General features: G+C 38.4%; 2 protein-coding genes across 5 annotated transcripts in view; both read left to right on the forward strand.

Annotated features, from left to right (window-relative positions):
* Positions 1–2,319: 2,319 nt before the first annotated feature.
* LOC138349675 (sphingomyelin synthase-related protein 1-like) overlaps positions 2,320–26,495 on the forward strand; it is a 45,980-nt gene continuing 21,804 nt past the window's right edge. The window contains exons 1-3 of one of the 3 annotated variants that reach the window (XM_069305741.1): positions 2,320–2,818; positions 14,685–14,826; positions 19,279–19,295. In XM_069305741.1, coding sequence (XP_069161842.1) covers positions 14,716–14,826; positions 19,279–19,295 — 128 coding nt within the window. In that variant the 5' untranslated portion in view covers positions 2,320–2,818; positions 14,685–14,715. The remainder of the gene's footprint in view (positions 2,819–14,684; positions 14,827–19,278; positions 19,296–26,495) is intronic. The other 2 variants (XM_069305742.1, XM_069305743.1) reach the window with 2 other exon arrangements.
* Positions 2,877–14,618, forward strand: LOC138353085 (nucleolysin TIAR-like). Of its 2 annotated transcripts, none has more exons than XM_069305744.1 (2): positions 2,877–3,065; positions 12,678–14,618. In XM_069305744.1, exon 2 carries the CDS (start codon positions 12,689–12,691, stop codon positions 13,808–13,810), a length of 1,122 nt encoding a protein of 373 aa, XP_069161845.1. In that variant the 5' UTR covers positions 2,877–3,065; positions 12,678–12,688; the 3' UTR covers positions 13,811–14,618. The 2 variants fall into 2 exon arrangements, with proteins under 2 accessions (XP_069161845.1, XP_069161846.1); XM_069305745.1 differs by lacking the exon at positions 2,877–3,065 and adding an exon at positions 3,246–3,268.

The raw sequence follows: 26,495 nt of genomic DNA on the forward strand, positions 1-26,495 counted from the left end.
CAGTCTTGAAAGACATCATGCTTTGTTGCATTATAACATAAGGATCTTATTATACGTTCACATGCATTACTCATTTCTTTCCACCTTTTGAAGTGATAGGATTAATTCATTAGCTCCCTCGCCTCTCATTAGTCTAATCGCCGAAGCTTCGTTTATCTCTGAAATTCTATCCCCAATACTATGTAAGATCAATCATAACATGATTATCTTAGTATTTCTTAGGCCATGAGAAAAAGCCTCCCTTCACGGAAGACCTTCCGTCACGCAGGGTGCAGTCGCACCTCCACAAATCTCCAGTATCAGCTCTTGATACTAGTATTGGCTCAAAAGGGACACCACTTACGGGCTATTCATACCCGTGCCACCTTTTCGGTGGCTTAATCTTCATCAATCAAATCATCAAAGCCTCCCTTAAACCGCCTTTATTACCTACCTTTATTACCCCCTTACATCCCTTTATCTTGTGATTATTCCCCTGGCCTCTTTTTGTACCTTCTCCAACTTGTTTAGTCTGCCTTTACCAAAACAAGACATGACAGGGGCAGCATAATCATTAAAAGAGATCACACAGTATGCCATCTACCATCCACATTGCAAACGAGGAACAAAGAAGAGAGCAAGGAGGAGATGAGAGTGATCCCTTTGAGATGTATTTCTTCCTTGTCTCAATAAACATACTTGAACTTGAACTTGAGATGGGAGAAGAAGGGTGGAAAGAGAGACAGACTATTCTTGTTGACCAGACCACACACACTAGAAGGTGAAGGGACGACGACGTTTCGGTCCGTCCTGGACTATTCTCAAGTCGATTCAGGACGGACGGACCGAAACGTCGTCGTCCGTTCACCTTCTAGTGTGTGGTCTGGTCAATATACTTTAGCCACGTTATTGTGACTCATCGCCTGCAGACTATTTTTCTTCCTCCCTTCTGTCATGTTAGGGATTCTAATCATCCTATTGATTGGCGTTGTTCTAAAATAATCTTTCCTGCCTCTATTCTTCAGAGACGTCGTCTTATCGAATCGGCTCTGATGCTGTACAACCTCTACCCAACATGAACCTTAGTCCTGGCTTTGTTGCTGTTGGCTCTTCCCTTTCAGAGTATATACTTAAATGTTCTAAACTTTCTAACAAACATGACCTAATATAAGCTTACCCATCCTTTATCTGTTTCTTTCTCCTCTTTTTCTTACGTTTCCTACGTAAGATTCTTACACCTTTGATTCGCTCTTATAACAAAGGGGATATTAATAGGGTATTAAAAGTATCAACACAAGACAGAATACGAAACAATGGGTATAAATTAGATAAGTTTAGATTTAGGAAAGACTTTGGTAAATACTGGTTCGGTAACAGGGTTGTGGAACCAATTACCGCATAACGTGGTGGAGGGGGGGTCCCTCGATTGTTTCAACCGTAGGTTGGACGTGTATATGTGTGGGATTGGGTGGTTATAAACAGGTGGTGCCTCGTATGGGCCAATAGGCCTTCTGCAGTTACCTTTGTTCTTATGTCCTTATGCTCTTATGATTACCCCCTTAGACTCCTTTATTACACCTATCCTATCCGTACTTTTAGCCTTGGTCTTACCTTCCCAAAAGTTTTCCTCCTCACCTCTCTCTTGCCTTACTTAATGCCTGTTCCTCTCTCGTCTCGGCTTAATCTTTATCAATCATCAATCAATCTCGTCTCGTCACAGTCCACGTGATAATAGTCCAGGAAGGATCAAAACGTCGCCGTCGTCTCATTTTCTAGTGTCATCATATCTTAATTAAGCCACGTTATTGTGACTCATCGTCTGCAGATCATCCCAAGCACCGCCAGGTAACTATAAGATTGAGAGTTGAAGATTAAGCTACCCAAGAGGTGGCTTAATTCCCCCCTGCCAATTTGGCATCCATCTATGGACATAGGCTGACCAGAGTAGGTCTAAGTTAAATATATAGCCAGTAACAACCCCCCTCCCCCCGCCGTGCGATTTTCATGAAGTCAGAAATTAAATCAGGGATGTGTTGTCCTTTGTGTATTTAAGTTACTCCCGTCGTTTATCTGCGTATTTCCATTATTTACTTTATATATACTTAATGGAAATGTTTATAACTTGTTCGAGGTTGGAAGGGTACACATGTATATATATAAGACATCGCAATAACCCTACGTACTAGCATCCATGATGAATTAAACATCCTTTGTTGTGTCAAAAGACTATGTATGTCTTATTTTGACCTGCAAGTTTGCAGAGTACATGTGCTAGACACCGACCTGTTGCACACATATTGGGTAACTATAAGCAGTGCGCACACCTTCTAGTTATGACTATATAGAGAGTGAGAGTGCAAGAGTAGTGAGACTGAGTGGAGAGAGAGAGTAGTGTGGGAGAGTGAATATTGAGGAGGGAGAGTGATTAGTGATGCAGGCAGGAGCGACAGGTGAGAGAGAGAGACAGAACTATCCCGACGTTTAATGACTCACCGTTTTATTCCATTTTGGGCCGTGGAACAAGTGGTTCAATATGGTCACGCCATAGACACCTACTATTTCTCCCCACGAGGCTTAGATCAGACATAATTTTAGTGTTTGGTAGTTTATGGTTGAGGTTTAAGGTGAGGTGTGGTGGTGGTGGGGGAGGAGGAATGTGGTGGAGGCTGCGGCAGGAACCGTCGCCTCAGCCCGTGACGCTCACCCAGTAATGGCGGCCGGAACTCCACCAGCTATTTTCTGAAGCTTTAGACGCCTGATTTGCCGCCTCCACGCTTCCCACCATCCACCGGAGCCCCTCTCCTCGCATCTTAGTCCATCCCCCGTAGATTAGAATAAGGTAAGGAGGGAGGGTTTGGCCTAATATGGCAGATATTTAGGGTAAATACGGCTGGAACTGAGAGGAGTATTTGACAGTTGAGGTGGTGGTGCCGGTGGTGGTCCCGTTATCGTGATGTGAATGGCCTAAATACATCCCGAGGCTCGCTAGTCTTCCCCAGTCTTGCTATAGGCTCCCAAGGCTCTCCCTCAAGACGTTTGTGGCCCGCTGGGAGGAACGAGAAGGGTGTAAAGTGAGAGTTAAGTGGGTGAGTAGCGCCTGTTGCAGCGTGACTAGGGGTCAAGACCCTGGTGGTGGTTGTCCTCGTGGCCGCCAGCCAGCCCCTGTGGGGCTCTCGTGTTCACTATCAGCCTCGGCACCTGCCAGGCTCACTAGACAGGTGTTCTGCAGGTGTGTAGGGTTGTGTTAAGGGCCAGCCTCAGGGATAGCTTTCCCCTAGAGAATCTCAAGGTACTATCTGACTTCTTAGTGAGTGTGTGTGTGTGTGTGCTTGCTTGCTGGCTTTTGTTGCCTTGAATTAATTGGCTATACACAAATGGGTTCAATCTTAATTTTATACGTGGAATTCACTTCTTGTCCTCTTAAGGTATAGATGAAGTTATAGCCAGCTTTAGCAGCACTCTTAGAATCTATTAATCCCCTGGGTTAATAGGAAATCCTGGCTTGTTCTCAAACAAAGTCTAATTTTTTTATTCCTCTTGTTTTTTTAGTAGCTGTTTGATTGTTTTATTTTATACTGTAGTTACTTTGTTTGGGCGCGAACCCACTCTTTGACTTAGGGCATAAACCCTTTTTTTTAGACTCTGGGACCTTCCGGCCCACTTGTTGCAGTGGCCTTGTGGTGGTATTTTTTATGCCTTGTGGCATATTTAGTGTGTAGCCTTGCGGCTATTTTCCTCATGCTCTGCCTTGCAGCGCTTGTGGGAAATTCGAGTATACCTGGAATATATGCAGCATTTGACCAATCCCGGGATGCCACTCACAACAGTCGACTAACACCCAGGTTCCTAATTACTGCTGGGTGAACAGAGGCATTGGGTGTATGGAGACTTGCCCATGTGTTTTGCCCTGCCAGTGTATGTGTGGAGGTTATCCTGTTGGGTGCAGAATAACACAAGCCTGTTGGGCATAGGCCTACCTGTTTGGTTGTGACATATCAGCTGACGGTGTTACTAAATTTGGGTGCACAATTGTTATGTATGGTTATAACTTTTAATGAGAATACAGTAATGTTCACAAATTAATATTTCTACCGATTAATATATCTGGCGATTTGGGAAACGTCGTCTCTCTGAGGCCCGTCGGTCTTTGAACATCGGTGAATGAAAAAATTTGTAGTGCCTGCTCCAGTGTATAGAACAAAACTAGAGAAATGCCTAAAATTCATTTCATTTTTATATGTTTGGTAAATTTATCATTTTCAATTAATTTATACGGTTTGAGTGTCCCTATACCGGAAAATTCCAGATTTTGGTGTCATTGTATGCACCAGTGTTATCTTGGTGTTCCGTGGAACCCCAAGATAACTAGGGGTTCTGCAATAAATAGTGATTAATTGGCAAGTCATATGTATTTGAGTCATTTTTGTTGATTTTTTTTATCATTTAACCAGTATCAAGAGCAGACAAATCATCTCCTTTCAGTTGTCAATGAAAGTCGTGTCTTTCTTAAGTATGACCTGGAATTATTTCATTGTCAGAGGTTGAAAAATGCAGTCCTGGATGCATAAAATATTAACACTTAAATTTGACAGCCAAAACTATGATTTTTGTACTAGGCATTAAATCGTGGTGAAATTTGTTCCATTTATTCTAACAAGTTTATACTCGATACCTTTCACATTTGAAAGTTTCTTGCGTATATTTTAAAGTTCCTAGTATTTTTTGTTTCATTCTGTGCACTGGTACAGGAGCTAGTTTGTTCTAATTCGTTTTCTTGGTATCGATGTCCGATAATAAGCGCCTTTTCCTTGTGCAGACATGTGAACCGAGGCACTTAAACAAAACAGTGCTGGGGAAAGGGGGGGGGGTGATGAATTTAAATGGATTTATGCATGGAATGCCCTAATTAGTTTTTTTTGAGCAAGGTCCTGCAATTGATGGCGAAGGAGTCGAGGCTGCAAGCTGGCCACCACTCCTTAACTACCCATATCTGTTATAAACTACCCATTTTTATTACTAACTTCATTTCTTTCCTCCTTGGATCATGTGGCCAAACATAGGGTATTGTACCCATACTATTTATGGATTTTTGAATTAACTGTTAGAGAATGGCTTACATCATCTGATGTATCTTGGTTCAACTGGGGTGAATTTGGTTATTAGAATTTAATATAAGTTGTTCTTTGGGTTGGATTGTGCTAATTTATCTATAACTATCAAGATTTTATATTTCTCTGGTTCGAGTAAGTTTGAGATAATAAAATACATCTCAAAAGGATAGAATAGCTTAGGCTATTTCTACCCTTGAATTTCTCTGGTTATTAGTACCTAATAAAATCATAAACTGTGTTGCTGTGCATCAAAATCATTATTTACAAATATTTTGGAATGTGATTCATAAATAAAAATGCATTTTTTAATACGTATTAAGTTTGAGACCATGTTTTATGTTATTTAATTTTCCCAGATTTGTTTTGTTTTCTCTGAATCCCCCAAGAATATAAAGTGTAAAAATAATATGTAACTGTCCAAATTTCAGGAACTGATATCAGTTTAATTTTAAACCGTTTTTGGTAAGTATGTGGAATAATTTATTTTAAATATTCGTGGTAACTGTACCACTAAGTCAGTCCAAGGCTATTCTTACCACTACCTTTCAGGTTGACCAGACCACACACTAGAAGGTGAAGGGACGACGACGTTTCGGTCCGTCCTGGACCATTCTCGAGTCGATTGTGACTTAAATGAAACATCATCGTCCCTTCACCTTCTAGTGTGTGGTCTGGTCAACTTACTTTAGCCACGTTATTGTGACTCATCACCTGCACCTTTCATGCTCTTACAAATAACCTCCATATGCTTTGAGAAAGTCATTTTCTTGAATCATGAGAGGATTTTCTTATTGATATATCACATCACTATGATTTCTGTGTACTTCATATGCTTCATTTGTGCTTCAATCAAACAGTAATAGTACTAATGCCATACTCCTTTTTCTAGCTGCTTTTTCCCACCACAATCACATTTCTTCAATGAGTCTTCTTATCAATGCTTAAGTTCCTCTTGCCCTTGCCAAAAGTACCCATGCTACTGTTTATTAACCACTGCAATGCATTATAGTATCACACACCCCATGGTGCACCTGAAAAAAAATTCAAACCCATCATTACATATTGTTAAAATGCATTCTCTGATCACGGGGAAAAAAATACTGTATGACATACATTAGCTGTGGGAGGGAGCAGAGAAGTTGTGCAATATATGGGTACAGTGTGACAAGTGCTCGGTAAACCCTAGTCCCAGCGACCCCCTGGGGCAGCAGTTGCAGCGAATATGATGTTTCATAATTATTTCAGTCAGTTATTGTTTTCTTACTTTTTTGCTGTAATATTGTTCAAAAGCATGTAATTTGATAAAATTATACCTGTATAATCAAATGTGTGGAACATTGCTGTGCTAAAAAATTTGGTGCTCATGTATAGTGACATAAATTATATTCTTAGATCAGTGTCTAAGTAGGAGAGAGCAACTAAGGCTGGCACTTGCCAGAGTTCACAGCACTGTTGTGCAGCTAAGGGTCACAGTACCACTTGATAATGATGAATAAAATAGTTAATTACAATTAGTTTGTGTTGATAGTGACCAAGATGATCCTGCGATAAAGACTATGTACAACGTTCAGATATCGATGAATACAATGCTAGTTATGATAACAACAAACATAAGGTAGGGGCACAGCACCCAGCCAGTCTCCTTCATCTACACATCATGAAACGACCTCATGCTTCTTCACAACACGACCTTGTGGAAATGGATTCATATTCGTGATTTTGTTGGGAATGTGATAATAGCAGCAGTTCTGTGACTAGTCATAGCGAGATATGTAGAATACTGTAGGCGTTTTCTTGCATAGTGCGACTGCTGTGGTTGTCTGTATTGTATTGCTCCATGCTGTTTTGATTTCACCGTCACACACCAGAACTAGTTATTAGTTTGTTATGGTGCTTAAAATGTTGATAGTTATAAATAACGTGTATAGTGTAATAACAGCAAAAACAGTGTTTTATTGCTCTAAAAATATAACGTACATGTCACTGTGAGCACCGTAATTTTTTTGAATAGCAATGTTTCACATTTAATTGTATAAATTTCTCAAATTACACACTTTTGAATAATACACCAAAACAGTAGATTATAAAAAATCTATAACATAATCAGAGAATTATAAAAAAATATTATATTTGCGACCACTGCCGCTCCTCGGTTAAATTAAATTTCTCACAAAGTATTGTATTAGAGTACTGCTCTGCAATTTGCTTAGACATTGGGAAAACTAGTTAAGCATAGATCTTGCAATTTTTCATATCAATGAGAATGGACTAGATTTGTTTAAATTTAACTTTTGGGTCTTTAAATGATATTTAATCAAATTACTAGATTAAAGTGTTGTTCACTGAAAAAAGAACTGAAATATTATGACAAATGTTTTACAGATGCAGTGCTTTGCCATTAATACTCACAATTGCCCATAATTTTGCATTTGTAGATGTGATTTATGGATTTTTGCATTAACTGTTAGAGAAAGGCTTACGTGCAGACAAGGAGTCACAATAACGTGGCTGAAATATGTTGACCAAACCACACACTAGAAAGTGAAGCCAAACCTTCACTTTCTAGTGTGTGGTCTGGTCAACAATGGCTTACAACATCTGATGTATCTAGGTTCAACTGGGGTGAATTTGGTTTATATTAGATTTTAAGCTTTGGGTTGGGTTGTGCTTATTTATCTATAACTATAAAGATTTTATATTTCTCTAGTTCAAGTTAGTTTGAGATAATAAAATACATCTCAAAAGGAGCTTAGGAGAAATAGCTTAGGCTATTTCTACAAACAAATTTCTCTGGTTATTAGTACCTAATAACCTGGGGTGCGTGGAAGTGCGTTCCCTGGTGGAATGCAGACTGGTCGGGCTGTTTTACAACTTGGAAGAAATACTGTCACCATAGGATGCCTGTTTCTTTTATTTTGTTTCGGAAGGAGAGTGCAGTGGCCCATAGGGTCATACATACGACTAAACGTGAGTGTTTGGAGATTTTTCGTTTCCACCACTAGGTCTGACACTCCTCTTGACCCTGATCTGGAAGAAAATCTTCAAAATAACGATTTAAGTTTGTTCCAGATATCTCGCCAGTCCTTCACCTCTGTGGTTCTATTGTGGCGAATCCCGTGTCGGTCACTACCAAACTGGGTTCACACTTTACAACTGTTAGCTCCGGTTTTCATCTCCCTCCTTTCCTTACTCGTAAGCCCCTTCTTGAATCTTCTCCCTTAGATTTGTGCACTTCTCTTTGGCTTCCCTATAATGATGCTTTTTCTCTCTCCCAGAACTTCAGTCTGCCCTGGCCCTCTGCGGTTCTACGTCAGCGGGCTCGAATGATATTCATTATGAATATCTAATATTCATATTCATAGGGAAGATAAGCTTCGCCATCTCCCTCCATGCACGTTTCAGTATTTACGAGTTGCATCTGCAAACTCTTTGAGCGTATAGTCAATCTCCATCTGATGTTCTTCTTGGAACACTATCACTTCTTCCCTTCTCAATTTGGCTTTTGCAAGTGTCGCAGCACGGCTGATGTCCTCGTGAACTTGGAGATCCATATTTAAACTGCCTTTTGTGCAAAGACCTCCATTGTTGCTGTCCTTTTTGACCTGGAAAAGCTGTATGACACCACCTGGAGATACCATATTCTGTCCCCATTACATTCTTTTGGCCTTCGTAGTAATCTCCCTCTCTTCCTCCAGAGCTTTATCTCTTGCAGTTCCTTTCCAGTGCGGCTTGATACCGCCCTCACTGCCTCTTTTCGGCAATAGGAAGCTGTGCCCCAAGGTAGTGTTCTGAGCAATACTTTTTTCTTGGTTGCCCTCAATGGTCATTTTTCCTCCCTTCCCTCTGACATTTTCTCTGCTCTATATGTTGACGATCTTACCCTCTGCTGTTAAGGTGATGACTCGCCTTTCCTCCAACGGCGGCTTCAACTTGCGATTGATGCCATATCGTCCTGGGTCACCAATCGTGGCTTCACATTCTCAACAGCTAAGACTTGTGTTGTGACCTTTACTCGAAAGCAGGTCATTCAACCCCCCGTCACTTTATTGTAATCCTCTTTTATATAAGGTTTCAGCTTCTGGGGTTAATCTTTGACACTCGCTTGTTCTGGTCACCCCAAATCTCTTACCTGAATGCTTTAAGGCCCTTAACTTACTTAAGATCTTGTCCCATACCTCCTGGGGAGCTGATAGGCGCACGCTCCTCTCTTTACATTCCTCTCTCGTGCTGTCTAAACTCGATTATGGCTGTCCTGTTTAATTATCTGCCTCCACCCTTAGTCTTGATGCTCTTCACCATACTGGGCTCCACCTCAGCTCTGGTGCCTTTCCTTCGACTCTTACCCAGAGCTTCTATGTGGAAACTGGCATCCTATCTCTACAGGATCGCCGTGATTGCCTGTTTCTCCTCGTGTTGTTCCGTTGTTGCCCACGTGGAGGGTCCCTCTTCTTTGTAGAACCTTAACCCACATGACTATGGCTTTTATCTCTTCTACAGTTCTGAAATCCCTTTTCCTCGCTCACTTTTCTTCATACTCCAACTCCGTCTAAACAGATGGGTCAGTCTGCTGGCGGTGTAGGCTACTCCATTGAGTTTCCTGACTGCACCTTTGTGTGTCGCCTGCCTCTGGGGACAAGCATTTTCACAGCAGAACTTTATGCAATTTTGTTTGCTCATCGTCAACTGCTTTCTCACCGTAATTCTTCTTTTGTTGTTGCCTTCATGGTGTGGAGTCCTTTAATCCTGTCCATCCTGTGGTCATCGGTATTCAATATTGACTGTTTCTTTCTACAACAGATTAAATAAAGGCAGTCTAGTTTTGCTGGGTTCCCAATCATATTGGTGTTTTCTTAAATAAGAAACACGCAAAGGTGTTTATTTCGGCTTCTACCAGTTACCCAGTTATTCATTCCTCGATTTGTGCCCGTTGGCAGGATTGCTAGTCTTCTGTTACTGGTAACAAGCTGGGTGCTCTTAAGGGTAGTGTCTCCCCCCCCCCCCCCCCACGTCTTTCCAACTACCACCGTAATTGGTGGTGAAAAACTGCTCTGGCGAGGTTACGTTTTGGCCATGCCCATTTAACTCATGGGCACTTATGTAGCTCCGCCCTGCTCCTTATTATCCCAATTGCATTGTCCCCTCTTACGGTAGTGCATATCCTTGTCGAATGTCCTGGCTTCCAGGATCTCTCTCTCTTAACTTAGTGTGTTGTGTTGCGATTAGCTGCTTGGCAAGCTATGTGTAGCTTCTTGGATGCTTCAGAGTTGTGTTTGTGTGGGAGGGGTAGGGGGCAGGTCAGAGTGAAAATGTACAATGGGAGTATAGAATGTAGGACACTGTAATCATTTGGTTAGTTGTGGCATAGGTTTTGGAAAATGCTTTAAAGTATTTTAAACTTGTTAATTATTTTTCTATGCAAGCAGATTATTATTCTACATATTTTTAATTATAAACGCTGCAGATTATTTTTGAGAAGTGTAAACCACAGCTGTTTCTGTTGTATTTTTAACGTAAAGTAATGGCTGAGATTGAGGCTGAAGTTTGTAATGTTTGCTTCTGTTTAATATAACAGGTTTGATGCCGTCCAGTAGTATAATTTGTAGTACATGACAGTACTATGTAGGTAGTACATGCATAGGTAAAAAAGTACAGTACTATTGTTTCAACTTGCTAAAAGATTAAGGAAATTTTCAAAAGTAATCCTAATTGGTTATCATATTGGCACATAAAGAGTATTGCCTCCCAATTTCATTTCTTGTCATTTAATAGTTGTCACCTTAAAAGATACAGATGGAATATGTTTTCTAGAAAAAATAGTTGACTTTTTTTTTTTTTTTTTTTTTTAGTTTGACATTCCATAATATTATGAATATAACAATTATTTTTTCAGATTCCTGACGAGAGCCTAAAACTCGTGGTATGTTTATACAGGCATGAGTTGGGTGCTTCCTAAAGAAGCAAGGAAGGCTGTCTTCCCAAATTAGTTAAATATGTGGAATATACTAGAAAAAAGTCCTGTTTACTTATACTGTACACTATACATAGAATTTTGTATTAAATTCTGATTAGTGATATTAGTTCCTCGTTCAAAAATAAGGGATCAAGAGTTAGCCCTTATTTTCTTCTAGAATTTAAGGGACTATAAAAAATAGGGGTGATATAAAATACCAAAAATGGTCTCAGACTTAATATTTTGTATACAAATTTTTTGAACATTGCCATATTTTCAAAGTTACTGCATTCTAATTTAAAACTTTGAATGTACATATAATAACAATGTTTACACACAGAAATCACAATAGCGTGATGCATCAAATGAACAAATCCACAAGGGCCGTGACGAGGGTTCGAACCTACGTCCCAGAGCATCCCAGACGCCGCCTTAATCGACTGAGCTACGATTAACCTATCAGACGTAGGTTCAAACCCTCGTCACGGCCCTTATGGATTTGTTCATAATAATGTTTATCTTTTTATTATGTAATAATAACCAGAGAAATATAAAATCTTTGTAATAATATTTATTAGCAGAACCCAGTTCTCGTAAATTTCTAGAGTGGGAAGAACGCACCAGTTAAAGTGAGCTATCATCTAAGGGCTACAGGATGCAATATGCAGTATACTGTATATACAATGTAATTTTTTTGTAATGATGTCAACTGTCCTGGTTGACAACATGACAATTTGCTAAGAATTTCATAAAATGTGCAATATTTGAACAAGATTAGTATACACCACGTGCATTAAAAATAATTTTAACTTTCAGTTAATTTTTTTTATTGTAGTGTACATCGGATTATGCTGTACACATTGGTGCTGTGGTGCATAAATACTAGTAGTAGTATTGTTTGGAGTAGTTTTGTAGGCATGGTAATGACATTTTGGGTACCTGCAGAATTGAAATATAAACCTACTCATTTGATGATCACCCCTGAGCTGTGTTTGTCATTTAATTCTACAGCACTTTGGCTTAAGTAGGGTAAATTTATTCATGTTGACCAGACCACACACTAGAAAGTGAAGGAAAGACGACATTTTGGTCCGTCCTGGACTGAAATGTCGTCGTCCCTGCACTTTCTAGTGTGTGGTCTGATCAACATACTTCAGCCACGTTATTGTGACTCATCGCCTGCGTAAATTTATGCATTTTCCCTCAAATATTTTTATTTTGTTATGGACAAAGCTATACAAAAGTTTTGTATAGCTTTGCAAGTTATTAATTCGAGTTCTTTAACATGGATATTCTAGGTTTACAGGTTCCTTGTCATCTTAACCCTTAGCTTCCTGAATTTGATAAATGCTATTCTGCTCTCTGAAATTAGTAAACTGTTTGAAAAACAAATATTTAATTCTGTCCCTTTGATTTGTTTGAGATTATTAGTCTGAATTTGCAGATATTTTATATGCTGTCATCATTTATTCATTCACATGTGAATTTATACTTTTGCAATGTCAAGGTTAATAATGAGTAGTATGAGCTTGTTAAAGGTTGCAAAAGTGTAGGTAGCACCTTGCCAGCCTGGAGTATTGCTGGTATATGGGCTGGTAATAGGGGTGTCTGATGTGCTGATGTGGTTGGTTCCACAGGTGACAGCAACATGGCACACTCAGAGCAGAACAGGACGTTGTACGTGGGCAACCTGGACAGCACAGTCACCGAGGACCTCATCATGATGCTGTTTGGCCAGCTGGGTGAGGTTCGCAGCTGCAAGATGTTCCGCGAGCCCACCACAGACCCTTATTGCTTTGTTGAGTTTTGTGATCATATGACAGCTCTTAATGCCATCACTATGATGAATGACAAGATGCTTCAGAGTCGGAAAATGCGAGTGGATTGGGCGACTGGACAGGGTAATAAGAACAAATATACCAAAGTAGATACCAGTAGGCACCATCATGTATATGTTGGCGATCTTAGTCCTGAAATAGATGAACAGGCCCTCAGGGAGGCTTTTCAGGTATTTGGTGAAATTTCAGACTGCAAGGTAGTTAAGGACCCACAGAGTTTCAAGTCTCGAGGCTATGGATTTGTTGTGTTTGTGAAGAAGATGGATGCAGAAACAAGTATCAGTGCAATGAATGGCCAGTGGCTTGGCCGAAAGATGATCAAAACTCGTTGGGCTACTCGTAAACCTGCAAACACTCCTAATGAAAACAAACCCGAACAAAAGAAGCTGAATTATGAAGAAGTATACAACCAGACAACTCCCACCAACACAACTGTGTTTTGTGGAGGCTTGAAACAAGACATATCAGAAGAAATGTTACATAAGTCTTTCCAGCCCCATGGTCAGATTGAAAAAATTAAGATATTTAAAGAGAAGGGGTATGCTTTCATAAAATACACAAGCAAGGAGAGTGCATGTCAGGCAATTGTCGAGTTACACAATTCTAACTTAAATGGTCAAATTATAAGGTGCTCCTGGGGTAAAGATACGGGTGTTGACCAAGCCAACAATCCAGCCCAAGATGCCAATGGAGCCCAGCCTAGCATGCCCAGCTATCCTAATGGTGGAGGTTATCCCAGTCAGATGGGGCAGATGGGGTATTGGCAATACTATCCTCAGCAGATGCCCTACAACCAAATGCCCTATAACCAATATGCTTATGGCTACCAGCCCAACCCTGGCTACATGTGGATGGGTTGGGGCCAGCAAGGATGGGGCCAACCTGGCCAGCCAGGGCCTCCAGCACCCCAGCAGGGGCAACCCCAACAGTGAGCAACTTTGTGATTGACTTTAGGCAAACATGGCTGCTGGCACGCCACATCTGTTGGGGTTACATCCTCAGCTTGGGGGACAAGCCAGCATTGCTTCGTTTTCATCTTTGTAAGTGCAAAGACCTTCAGACCAATATAGACTGTAAATAAGTGAAATAATTACTAGAAATTTAAGTATAGGGCTCTACTTAATTATTCTCATGTCCATAAGCACTATTGTGTAGCATTAGAGGGAAAACAGTGAAGTGTTCCTTTTGTAAGAGAAAGTAATTTTGTAAAGTTTTATATCAGGAATACAGTGAATTGTATTTTATACTGTTTTCTGGGCTGACAGTGAATAGCTTTCATGGCTACTTTCTATTAAACTGTTGTAAATACTGTTATGATTACAATTTTCAGTTACTACTTAGAAACTTTATTTCAGTAGGTTTGTAGGATCTTTTGTATAGGCCATGAAGGTGAATTCATTATAAATATTTATGTAATAATATTTCAGTACTAGTGCAGAATTCAAAACACAATGAGCAGAATATAAGACATGTATGTGGAGTCCATGAATGAGTGAGTGTGATTTTGAGATGTCTGTGTATGGTAAATACCCAACTAATTATTTCTTGCACTGGCTCATAAGTATTAGTCTGTATAACCACATTCCAAAAGAAACTGGTTAATTGGGATTTTTTCCTATGACCCTTTTAGTTAGTGAAATGGATATTATGTTTTATGCCTAGCATGAAGACTTTTGTACACATTACCCATCCATGTACAGATATTCAGACCTGAAAATAAAGGAATGGTGTGAAAGTTAACTATCACGTTGTCATTACCTGCTTTTGCTTCTTTCCGACTAAACCAGTAATCTCTTTATGTTTCAGGCCTAAGCCAAGGAAGTTTTGATTCCACAAAATGTATGGTATACATAGGAGAAGCTTGCTAAGTAAACTGGCTGACGCGTTCCTCTCTTGTTGCAGGGGGTGCTGTGTTGCCTTGTTGTGCTATTTTAGTGCAACACTGCAGGTCAGTGGGTCACTCGTTTGTACTTACTACTTGTTCTGGTTTTGTCTGTTCACAGTAGTTCAACTGCACATTATGGAACCCAAAAGTCTCAGTGGTGCAGGAAAAAGACTTGCAGGTTCTATGCAGTTTGGGGTTTGTACCACTGAGATTGTCTAGAGGTTGGTGAGTGGGAGAGCCACCCAAGCCAGGCAGCCAATTCATAATTTCTTCTGTGTATTTTTTATATTCTATTTTTTTGCTGAGTGGTATCACTGCTTCAGGTAGAGTTCTACAGTGATTTATAGTACACTTTATGCTAGTGTACTATTTCATGGTCTCTTCTCTAATTGTTTAGTGGTGATTAAACACTGGCAATGGTAGAAAGGAGATACATAGCAGAAATATTGTGAAGAAGTATAGGGGGAGGCATGCTAAACCTGCACAAGTTCAGTGTAGTGTCAACCCCCCTGTACTGATATGCATGTGGCTGGGTGGAACGAATACTCACCAACTAGCTAGATGGGGAAGGCTGCTCAGGTAAGCCTCACTACTGTTCCATCTCTTTGTTTTGTTTTGGAAGTACAAATGGGATCCTGCCCCTGCTTGGAGAGAGGTATGTTCAGTTGTGCCAGTTTACCCCACTTTAGTAGTTTGATTGAATAGGAAAAGATGAAATGATTTGAAAATGGATTCCCTCAATAGAAAAAAAAAAGAGACGTTTTGGTTTGCTTTGGTATCCTGTAATTTGAATATAATTTTTTTAAAACTTGACCAAAAAAGTTAAGGGACAAGTAGGTGATACCTTACAATTTGCCCTAAAAATAAATAAACGCAATTGTGAAGAAGCATTTGAATATATGAATTAATATTTTACAGATATTGAGATGAAGATACCTGTAGTTGACATTGAAGTAAGTTATTAATTTTTCACCGAAAAATAGTCACACAAGCCATATCTGGGAGGCTTACACCTAAGCCCATCTGTGACTTGAGAAAAAACCTGGGGCACTTCCTTTTGGGACAGTCCTGAAACTGCAGCGAAACGTATAGTTGCACAACACCTTGTTTGCGACTGCTATTGGTCTTATTACTGGCGTAGTTATCCCTTTATTATTTACATGCTTCTGCTGTCCAGAATTTTAGGCTATTTTTTTTTTCCATGCTTGCCTTCTGTGAATATTAATCTAGGCAAGCATATGGTAGATAAGCTTGTTACTCCTCTTCTAACTTCATTTACTGTTCTTGATCCTGAAGCAATTTAATTCCCTTAACATTTTCTGAGCCTAAATTTAATTTAGCATCTACTGTATTTTATGGTTCATATTTTAGCTTTTTCTTCTTAGGCTTTTTTGTATTTTTTTCATATTTTTTTCACAGCTGTGCTTGATGAATTAATTTACTGTATCCTTGTAAAAAAAAGACGCAACATGACCTTGGGTTTTCAGTATCTGGATATCTTGTACATTACTTCAGTTTTCATGCCACTCTTCCATCGTTCTAAATATTTATCACCATCTGTATCAAACTTAAACCTTTATGCTAAGTTCAAAATTTTTATCCTTGGTAGACCTCATTTTCTGTATACCAGTCTGTCACCTTGAATATGAAACTTCCTCTCCTGGCTATGTGCTAACTTTACAGTCTAAGCTTTAATATTTCTTGATAACTCCTACCAAATTCCTCAAATGTTTCCAGCTGCCTTTAGCTAATTCCTGCATTTATATACATGGCTACCCCTTCCCTGACTTCCATGCTAAATTGTACCTATTATCATTCCAGACTTTCTCGCCTTCCCTTCTGCCAAAATTCAACTTTTCGTTTCATTAGTCCTGCTGTAAGCTTTCTCTTAACAAAAACATGTTTACAAGAGAAGTAGCTGGTCTTGCCATTTTCCATTTTCTTCCCTCATGGTAGAATCTCAAGGTGTTTTTAGTTTTGTTTTTCAGTAATAAAAAAAAAATCCCCAGGTAAAGTTTTACATAATTTATTGAAATACCCTTAATTTGGTACATCTAGTACAGTAATACTCTTTAAATAAAGCTTTTCTTTGAGGCTATTATACTTTTGAAACTGAAGAAACAGTTTTATGCCAGTAAGGACATTAAATGTCACTTGCCTGCAGATACCAAGCAGGTTTTAGCATCACTGAAATACACTTAAGTGTTTTTTTGGATATAATTGGAAGCAGATGGCTGAATAACAATATTAATCAAATCCTGGTTGCAACTCAGATGGAATATATATCTTAACTTTTAATACAAAACATTTTAGCGTACGCCACAAAACATCCCAAACAGTGAATCTGGGAGAAGTACAGTAAGTTCTTTTAAGTGTGATCTATTGAGAAGGGTGAAATTGAGGACCAGCGTGGCTGCATGAAGAAGAAGCTGTCATCAGAACCCACACTCCACAAAGGCAAGAATGTACTCTGTATAGTAAGTTATAGTGAAGGTGCTATTAGTAGTTTTTTTTCATCATTAGTTCAGGTTACCCTGAACTTTCTAGAACATGGTATCCATGGTGTCGAATAATTTGGATGCTTCTCTTATCAATTTTTATTTTTAAGATCCTTTGAAATTTTGAATATTTATCTAGATAAATTAAGTTTAGCTGCAGTGTTAGTACTCTCATAATTATCAACAAAACAAAGGAAATTGTTTTCAACTTTATAGTTCACTTGCTGGCGCTGTAAACGCGTACTGATCATGTAGTGTGGCCTATATTGTCTTCATTGTATCAGTTAAACATAACTACTGGAGCCTAGTAAGGTGACATTTTCTCTACTTCAGCTAGATGTGTACCCAACAAATTTGACTTGTTCTTTTATTTGCAACAAAATATATTGTAATAGCACCAATAATAGGTTCTTTTGTTGACCAGACCACACACTAGAAGGTGAAGGGACGACGACGTTTCAGTCCGTCCTGGACCATTTTCAAGTCGATTGTGAATGGTCCAGGACGGACCGAAACGTCATCGTCCCTTCACCTTCTAGTGTATGGTCTGGTCAACATACTTTAGCCACGTTATTGTGACTCATCGCCTGCAATAGGTTCTAGCATGGCATATAATGAAAATTGGGGTGATTGTTTGAACTCATGTTTTTTGAAGATGCTAAAGGTAGTGGTTATTGTCCTGGGGTAAAGTGAAGAATTACTTACTGGGAATTTATAAGGTTTTCAAAAATAGGAAGAATGGAGAGTTCGTGAATATTAAGCAGGCTTAGGTAGAGGATGAGGGGGGAAAGATGTGAAGTGGGTAAGATACTTTACCAAGTTATACAAATTACATGCTATTAAAAGTTCTGGTGTTAATTTGTTTATAAGAAGTCCATTTGCAGTGTTAGGTCTTTCTCAAATTGTTTCCATTGAGGACTCATTTGGTAACTATTTATGCTTAATATTTTGCGTTGCAAAATATTAGCAATTGTTAGTTTGCGCCATCAATATAGTTTCTTTTCATCAGGTTAAAAAAATTACAACTTAGAGGTATTTGAATCTAATACCATTACATTTGCTTTACATTTGTTTACATTTGCTACTTTTAAACATTGATACTGTAGCACGGCTCTAGCTATGTATTCATGCATGGTTCAAATGTCAACAGAGCTGCCCTTCTAATCATATTTGCTCACCTTTTTTTTTCTCTAATTGCAAATCTCTTGTGCCTTATCAATTCAGATGTGCAGTATATGCATTATAAGACGTTATTTTTTCCAGTAATGTATAACTTGATCTATATTTTTACTTTTAAATTTACATAATAGGAGTGTTTGGCTTTTTATTAAGTTTGGCTTGAATTAAAATTTAGAGGCTGAATTATGAAAGCTTTCCACACTTTTAATTTAAAATTATTGTGCAGTTTTAACTAGTTAATTTAATATTGGCTGTTAAGTACACACACACAAACACCTGTGTGGATATAATTATGGAGGACTAGTGAAATTGTTGCAGATATGCTCAAGTAACTCAGTTTTGAGGTCAACCTAATCTCTGCACCTCTACCTGGCTTGCCATTTGTTGTTGCTCAGGCAGACTCCTTTGTATAGTCATGCATAGGCTCAATCATCCATCCTTCTGGATGTTAACGTGTTTATCCTTTACTCTGTCCGTTAGTGTTTAACTTATTCTGTTGCGAGTTTTCACATGTTAAGCATGTATGGTACAGTCACTTGCTCATCACCTGTTAGCAACCACATTACCTGTTCTCTATTTGGTCTTTACATATCCTGGATAATTGTGTGTGGCCTTTGCTGTGAAAATTTGTTCCTGGCAAATGTAAAATATTGGGTGTAAAATACATGGAATTTGTAATATAAGAGTGCATGCTGTAGTTTTAAAAAGAGTACAGAATGCTGTTTCTGTAAGCTTTGTACTTGACTGAAATTAAATTGAAAAGATATGCTAATGTTTTTGGTATTTGCCTACCTATTCCTGCACTGAACACTCCTGATGCTGACCAACATTGGTGTAGTGGAAGCATAATTTAAGGTAAGGTACTGAAGTAAATATTTGTAAATTAATATGTTTTCACGGAGAACTGATCATTAAAGTTTACAATTAGGGACTTGTCCTGTTAAGGTTGATTTTATTAAAGAAATATGTTTATAAATACACACAGAGATCACACTAACGTGATGCATCAAATTAACAAATCCACAATAATGATTTATTTCCTCGTCACGGCCCTTGTGGATTTGTTCATTTGTTTATAAATAACTAATGAATAAACTAGTGATTTTGAAAGTCTCTAGCGTTGTGTTAATCTTCAAGGGTAGTGATGTGATTTTAATTTGCTTAGCCTCCGGATATTTTACCAGATGTTATTGAAAGTGCAGTGGAGTCCTACTTCAGTGGAACCTTGTTTGCTAGAGTCCATGTGCAATACAAAAATTCGTGTGATTGTGTCTTCCTAAAAAAATCAGTGTGTTGTCGTTGATTTTTAAGTGATTTTGGAATGCAATGCATTCTGTTTTGCTGCAATGGTATTTCATTGCTTCTGTCAGTTTGGGCGAGACCATCGAACAGTATAATTGGATATTTGGAGTTTGAAAGCTTTCATAAGTGATATGGATATTTATAATATTGAACTATGTTGGCATTTTTCTTACCACCACATGTTAATGCAAAGACCAATGTTTTTGGACAAATAGCTCACAAATTTTATGCCACTTTTAAAGGAGAAACAAAATATTGGTTATGTGCTTAAATTGAATTATCAGTGATTGTTAAACTACTGTATTTTAAATAGTTTGTTCATTGTTATGTTTCTGCTTTTATTGGGTAGTGAAGAGTTTTCTTAACTTTAGAAAATTTGAAGAATAGTAAAAGATAATTAGATTAAAGAAAGTATTTTTGCTATGAGTGAGAAGAAATGTTGGAAAAGTTGGTTCCTGGGGAGCCGAGCGGACAGTATGCTGGACTTGTGATCCTGTGGTCCCGGGTTCGATCCCGGGCGCCGGCGAGAAACAATGGGCAGAGTTTTTCACCCTATGCCAAATAGGTTCCTGAGTGTTAGTCAGCTGTCACTGGCTGCTTCCTGGGGGTGGAGGCCTGGTCGAGGACCGGGCCGCGAGGACACTAAAGTCCCAAAATCATCTCGAGATAACCGCCTGTAGTCCAATCTTCCAAACCTCCTATCCCCTATATAATATAGAGGGTGAATGCCATTTGCACCAGGGGCAGATGGTGGGGGTTGCTATATAACTAGCACTACCTAGTTGGTTTCATTAACAACTTATCACTTTGTAGTGAAGTATTTTCACACGGAGGAAACTAAGAATAGGGGGTTATGTTCCATACATTACATATGGACATCATATTTAGAATAGTACAGTATTACTTTTCTGCTAGTGAGTATTAAGTTGTCTCAGTCTGGGCTTGGGGAGTAGAGAAACTCCCAGAACCCTCTCCAGGTATTTTCCAGGTCAATCCATTTATGGTATGGTGGCACTTAATGAAGTAGCAGGTATTACCTAGTATGTAGTCCATTCTGGAAAAATTATCATTAGTAATCTTTGGGCAAGCTCCTTTTAGGAAAGTTGATGCCTTGGTAGAATGCCATCATAGTTATGAAAACATTCTTAATGGCCATCATGAAAAGGAGAATGAAATTTGGCAGCAAATTTTGATTTTTGTTATAATGCTCATAAAATAGTCATAAATGTATGAAAGTTATTCTAGCTTTTATAATATATTACTGAGGTAAATATCCAGATAAAAAATATATGCTTTACAATTTTGTCTGAAGAACATCTAACATTATGATTCTAAAGAGCTTGAAGTGTTCAAGAACCAGTACACTGTACTGTACTAGTACAGTACAGAACCAGTACACTGTACTCTTTATTCCCATTTAATGTTTTCCGGTTTCTCAGGTTATCCAGACATAAATATCTAAGTCCCCGCAACAATTTAGTAGTTTTAAGCTTCAAAAGACAAATTAAGGAAATGTCTAACAGAGGAGAGAATGAACTGAAAGGCTATGATAACATAATAATTGAGGGGAGCAGATGAGGTGGACAAGGACAGTCTTTGACTTTTAAGAAAATTCAGTGAATGCGTGGGTGAAACTGCAACTGTGTGATGTAAGCAAATACTGTACTCAAATGCCGCAGGGGTGTCTGGCAAGTGGAATGTAATGAACAAAGTGGAAGCAACCACTATCCATACGACAAAAAACTTGAGACAATTTAAAGTGCACCAGGAAGTAGGGTCCAAGAGCATGATCTCTCGCTGATAGTTCACTTATTCGGCCAATACTTGCAATTTTGTTGCATGTTTGTATCTGTAATGTCATTTGGTAATTTGTTTCTTAGGTCAGCAATCCCATTTCCAGACATTTGTCCATTTCTTTTCTTATTCGGAACTAATATAATTTGAATTAATGAATTATTTTTTCTACCTTGGCTTGATAATTTAACATTATAGTTGTTATTGATGAATGAATAGTTCTATTATGAATAAATACTTCATTATAGTTGTCATTAACATTAATTGATAATTTAACATTATCAATATCCTTTTTGTTATTCCCTTTCATTTATTTAATCATGAGCCTTCTTGCCTTTTAGTTTCTCTTACTTATGGGAGGGTCTTAATGCCAGGGATTGACTTGGTCATCCTCTGTGCAGTATAGAGAATTTTCATGCATTTTGCATTATGAGGTCTTTAAACTGTACTGCATAAACTGAAGTGGTCTCACAAGGGCAAGTTAAACAATAACATTATAGTTCTTGTTACCAATGCTTAGTCTCCCTGTCTTGGTGCCATCTTGTGGTGAAATTACTTACCAATGCTTAGGGACATTAATCCTATTATCCTATGTCATACATATTTTTTAACATTTGTTCATTTTTCTCTCCCCCCCCCCCCCCGAGTTTTAATGATGCTTAGCTGATGTCTGGCATATATGTGTAATCTTCCTAGCCTTAAAATCCTATAATTATCAGCTTTGAACTGCATTTACCAATTTCCAAGAATTTATCCATGGTTGGTGTCTACCTGTTCCTTGGGGTTTATGGCGTCAACTTTTCTCGGTCCCAGAAACACACTTATGTATTCATATCAGAGTTTTCCAATGATGCCAAACAAATATTTTTACAAAAATATTTTAAAAAAATATGTTTAAATAAACAAATATGTACATGCACTATATGGGAAATTTGTTTAAATATTTTCTCATTTAAAAATGAATATCCAAAAACAGGTTTACAAATAATGATAGTGATGGTCCCCCTTAATTAACAAGCAGATAAGAGTTAAATGCTTCAAAATATTTAGTGGTATTTGAAGTGTTATTACTATATTTTTATTCTATATCCTATCAAAGTGCACCAAGGACTGTTCATCTTTAAATACAACAAATATGTTAAGGCTGTATTGTCCTGTACTACGCTAGTTTGGAGATATAACCTTGCCAACTTCGTCTCCCCTCCCCCCCCCTTTTTTCCGAGATGTAATCAACGGCAGCAAGTTTTACCTGCCCTTTGGATCTGAAATCGCCGAGTTGTTCTCAGTTAAACCGACTCAATGTCAGTACCATGTTTGGAACCAAAAGTATTCTGGCTGTAGTCTACCTTTAGTTGGGTAATTAATTCAATGCAGTTCCTAGGAATTGCTAGTGTATCTATACATTGGAAATGAGCATTGCAACATGTTAAAACAGGCACTCGCCTGCTTCTTGCCCCTAATCCATGTTTTCAGTTGTCTAGGAGAGTTAAGAATTGCCCAAGGTACTTTTTAATTGCAGTATACTGTAGTGTCATAAATAAACTGTATACACTATCCATAGAAAACACAGTAACTTGAATAGCCGAAATACAAATAGGTGGTGACATTAGGGTGCTTTTTGCAAACTATAAGATTTCATGACATGGCTATTCACTTTAGCAGGTAAAATACATTTGCCATGTCTTCAAATTACAATGAACACCATGCCTTGCACATTTATCACTAGAATAGTATTAAACTATGTATTTAAAGGAATTGCCGGATCTGGCACTACTGGTAATATAAAGGTAGTGAGAAAGTCAACTGGAGCTCTGGAGGCGATGCGAACCTGCGACCAAAGCACTCCCAGCCGCTTACTCTACCTTACTTTGTTGATTTTCTCATTGATATATATATATATATCATGTTAGTGTAATTTGTGTGTGTGTGTGTAAATGAAGGTAGTACTGTATTATGGTCACAATATTACTTTGTCCAACTTGGGAATAAAGTGCCAAAGTTCATAATTTTAACCAATCTAGGTTTGTAAAGCAAAATCAATGAGATCAGTGCACAGCACTGTTGGGCACTGATCATTGTAGATTTAAGGCAGTTTAATCAAATCCCTAAATATATACTCCAGGCACTGGTGTATGAGACCTCTTAGTGGTCTCTCCTTCCCCTTCTCAACAAAGGTTTATTTCATCTTTGTATTTATGGCTCGATGAATACTTTGTATATCCGATAACTTTTGTCATGTATTACGTTTTATAATTTTTTTTTTTTCTTTTTGCTCCTGTTGGCAACTTGAGTTATAGCCTGTGACAGTGCTAAATCGTCTTCGTGGCTTGGTGCCTTCTTTTGATATATTTACTTGTTTGCTAAGTATGGTTTTTAAGTTTCGTACTAAGAAACTTGACCTCCCTAGGCAGGTCTGCCTGTCTTTAACCCTTCATTGTAGCCAACTTGTATACTGATTAATGATAATGTGAAACGCTTGGCATTGTTTCTTGATTCCTACCTATCTTTGGTGTTACATAGCCATTACCTGCAAACTAAGTGCCCCAAGACCCCTTAACTTAGTTTTGTTGATACTTCCTGAGGTGCACATATATGGATAATTTTCCAGTTACTATCATTGCTAGTTGTGTCCAAACTAAGTTATGGGTGCCCTGCATATTTGTGAGCTTTGACCTTAATTGTTTGCCAACTGGCTTGCATCTTGGCTTCGAGGTGCTTTTGTTCTTCATCAGTTCAGAGCACAAGTGTGGAAATTTGTGTTCATTGTTACAAGAGCACTGCAATCTGTATGGTATTGACTGATTCCTTGTGTAAACCCTCCAAAGTCTCCAATTGACCTGATTGAGTGTGCAATCTTTTAACTGCAAGAATAGCATGCTTGTTAGCATGTTTACTGCGGGCTGCTTCCTGGGGATGTGTAACAAAAAAGGAGGCCTCGTCGAGGACTGGGCTGCGGGGAGCTCTGAAATCGTTTCAAGAAGATTGTAGTTTCTCTGCACAATTGTAATGTACCCCCTTTGTTTTGTGCCCACCTTACCCCTATGGAGAGTTCAAATTAAAATTTTGTAAGCCCTGACTTGTACAGTGAAGTTGTACTGTACTAATTGCCACTGTCCTGAAATGCCATGTACTTGAACATTACAGCAAGCATTCACACACTTCTGCTTTAGTTAGTCAGGTCATAGTCTGCTGGTGACATAAATTTCATTACTATTTTTCCTGATAAAACCTTTGTGTCACCTCTTCCCAGAAAAGAGTATTATTACAAAGCTATTTTGCCCTCTAGACTTAGTGCTTTCATTTGATAGGTAATTACTTGGTAATTGTATTTTGTTAAATGTTATGTACAGCACTGGTGAGAGCCATGTCAATTGGCCCACCTTGTTGTCAATCAAGAGCTAGCTTAGATGGGCTTCTATAAGCAAGTTCTGTACCTAGCATTTGTGGAAACAAATATATTGCTTTTAAGAAATATTATAATTTAGCTGCTGTAATAATATATTACTGTACACTTTTATTCCATTAATTTTTTTGCAAAGCTGTGAAGATGTTGCTCTCAGTATGGGTAGTCTAACACGGGAGAAAATTTTGTCTTGTGATATGCACAAGGTGTGTGACGATCATAATTTTATTCCGGCTCAGATCTTGGATACTCGGTGCTCTGCAAAAATGTACATGCTACTGTGCCAGTGTACTGAATAATTTACTATTACTGTATCAGCTTTAAAAGTGCACAGCAGAGATGCAGACACTACAGAGGAAATCTACACAAGAAGTCCTAGACTTAAGGTTAGTGAGCTATGTGGATAGACTAAAGGAGGTAAACTTAACATTAGAAAAAAGGAAGAATAACAAGGACTTGATCCACACAAAAATTACTGGAGAAATTGATGAAGTGTTAATGTAACGAGAGGGCATGCATGGAAGCTAGAAATTCTTCAGATAAGCTTGAGGGATATAGGGAAGCACCTCGAAGATTTGAAACTCTTATTTTGCAAACTGGTAAATACATTTACATTTATTTTTTTACAATGTGCAGTGAAGGTCTGATAAAGTGCAGTCGTGGTTTCAATTTGGATTGTCAGCTGAAACGTGTTTTTATTTTTGTTAGCAGCCAGCACATTGCTGTTTGATAGTTATACATTATCTGTGGCTTGAACACTGCTTGGTTCTTCATCAGAGAGAGAGAGGAGCATACCTTGTTGAAAGTCATGCATATACAGTTGGAACATTGGTTTTATAAAACAAAAAACTTATAAAATTATAAAAGTTTATAAAACAAAAAGTTAATTAAATATCTGGCTATCTTAACTGTAAGTTTTTTAATTTTATCTTTGGAATGCAATTTCTATCGATTATCACCAATTTGTAGGTGTTCTCCGGGATTAAGCACTACTCTGGTTACCCTTAATGATATCTCCTCTCCCGACTAACATTTATAATGTTCCTCGGGCTGGGCTTGGGGAGTAGAAGAACTCCCAGAACCCCATCAAGCAGGTGCTTTATATGGATGGTCTTCATAATTTGCTGTTGCGTTGTGGAATTTGTTCTTTGATGCTGTTTCCAGCTTGCAACCAACAGTCGTCCTGGGCTGCCAAGAACAACCCAAGTTCGTTACTATGAAAACTCGTGACTTTTAATAGGAAATATTAAATATATCATTCAATGTTAGCCCTTGTCTCAGTATGTCAACTTATATACTGTACGTGTTTAAGGATCATATGAAATTTGTAGGGTTAATATTTAATGCCCCATCTCTTTTTGGGTATTTCATGTCCATTACCAGTAAACCGAATGCTCCAAGATGCTTACCTTTCATTGTCTTATCACTTACCTCGAGAGGGTGCTGATAGATGTACACTTCTACACTTGCAGTCCTCCTTTATGTCTTAAACTGAGGCTATTGATGGTCCTGCTTATTCATTGGCTTAGCGCTTAACCTTTTTTCTTGATGCTTTG

Source organism: Procambarus clarkii, chromosome 56 (genome assembly GCF_040958095.1).
Source record: "Procambarus clarkii isolate CNS0578487 chromosome 56, FALCON_Pclarkii_2.0, whole genome shotgun sequence".
Taxonomy (NCBI): Eukaryota; Metazoa; Arthropoda; class Malacostraca; order Decapoda; family Cambaridae; genus Procambarus; species Procambarus clarkii.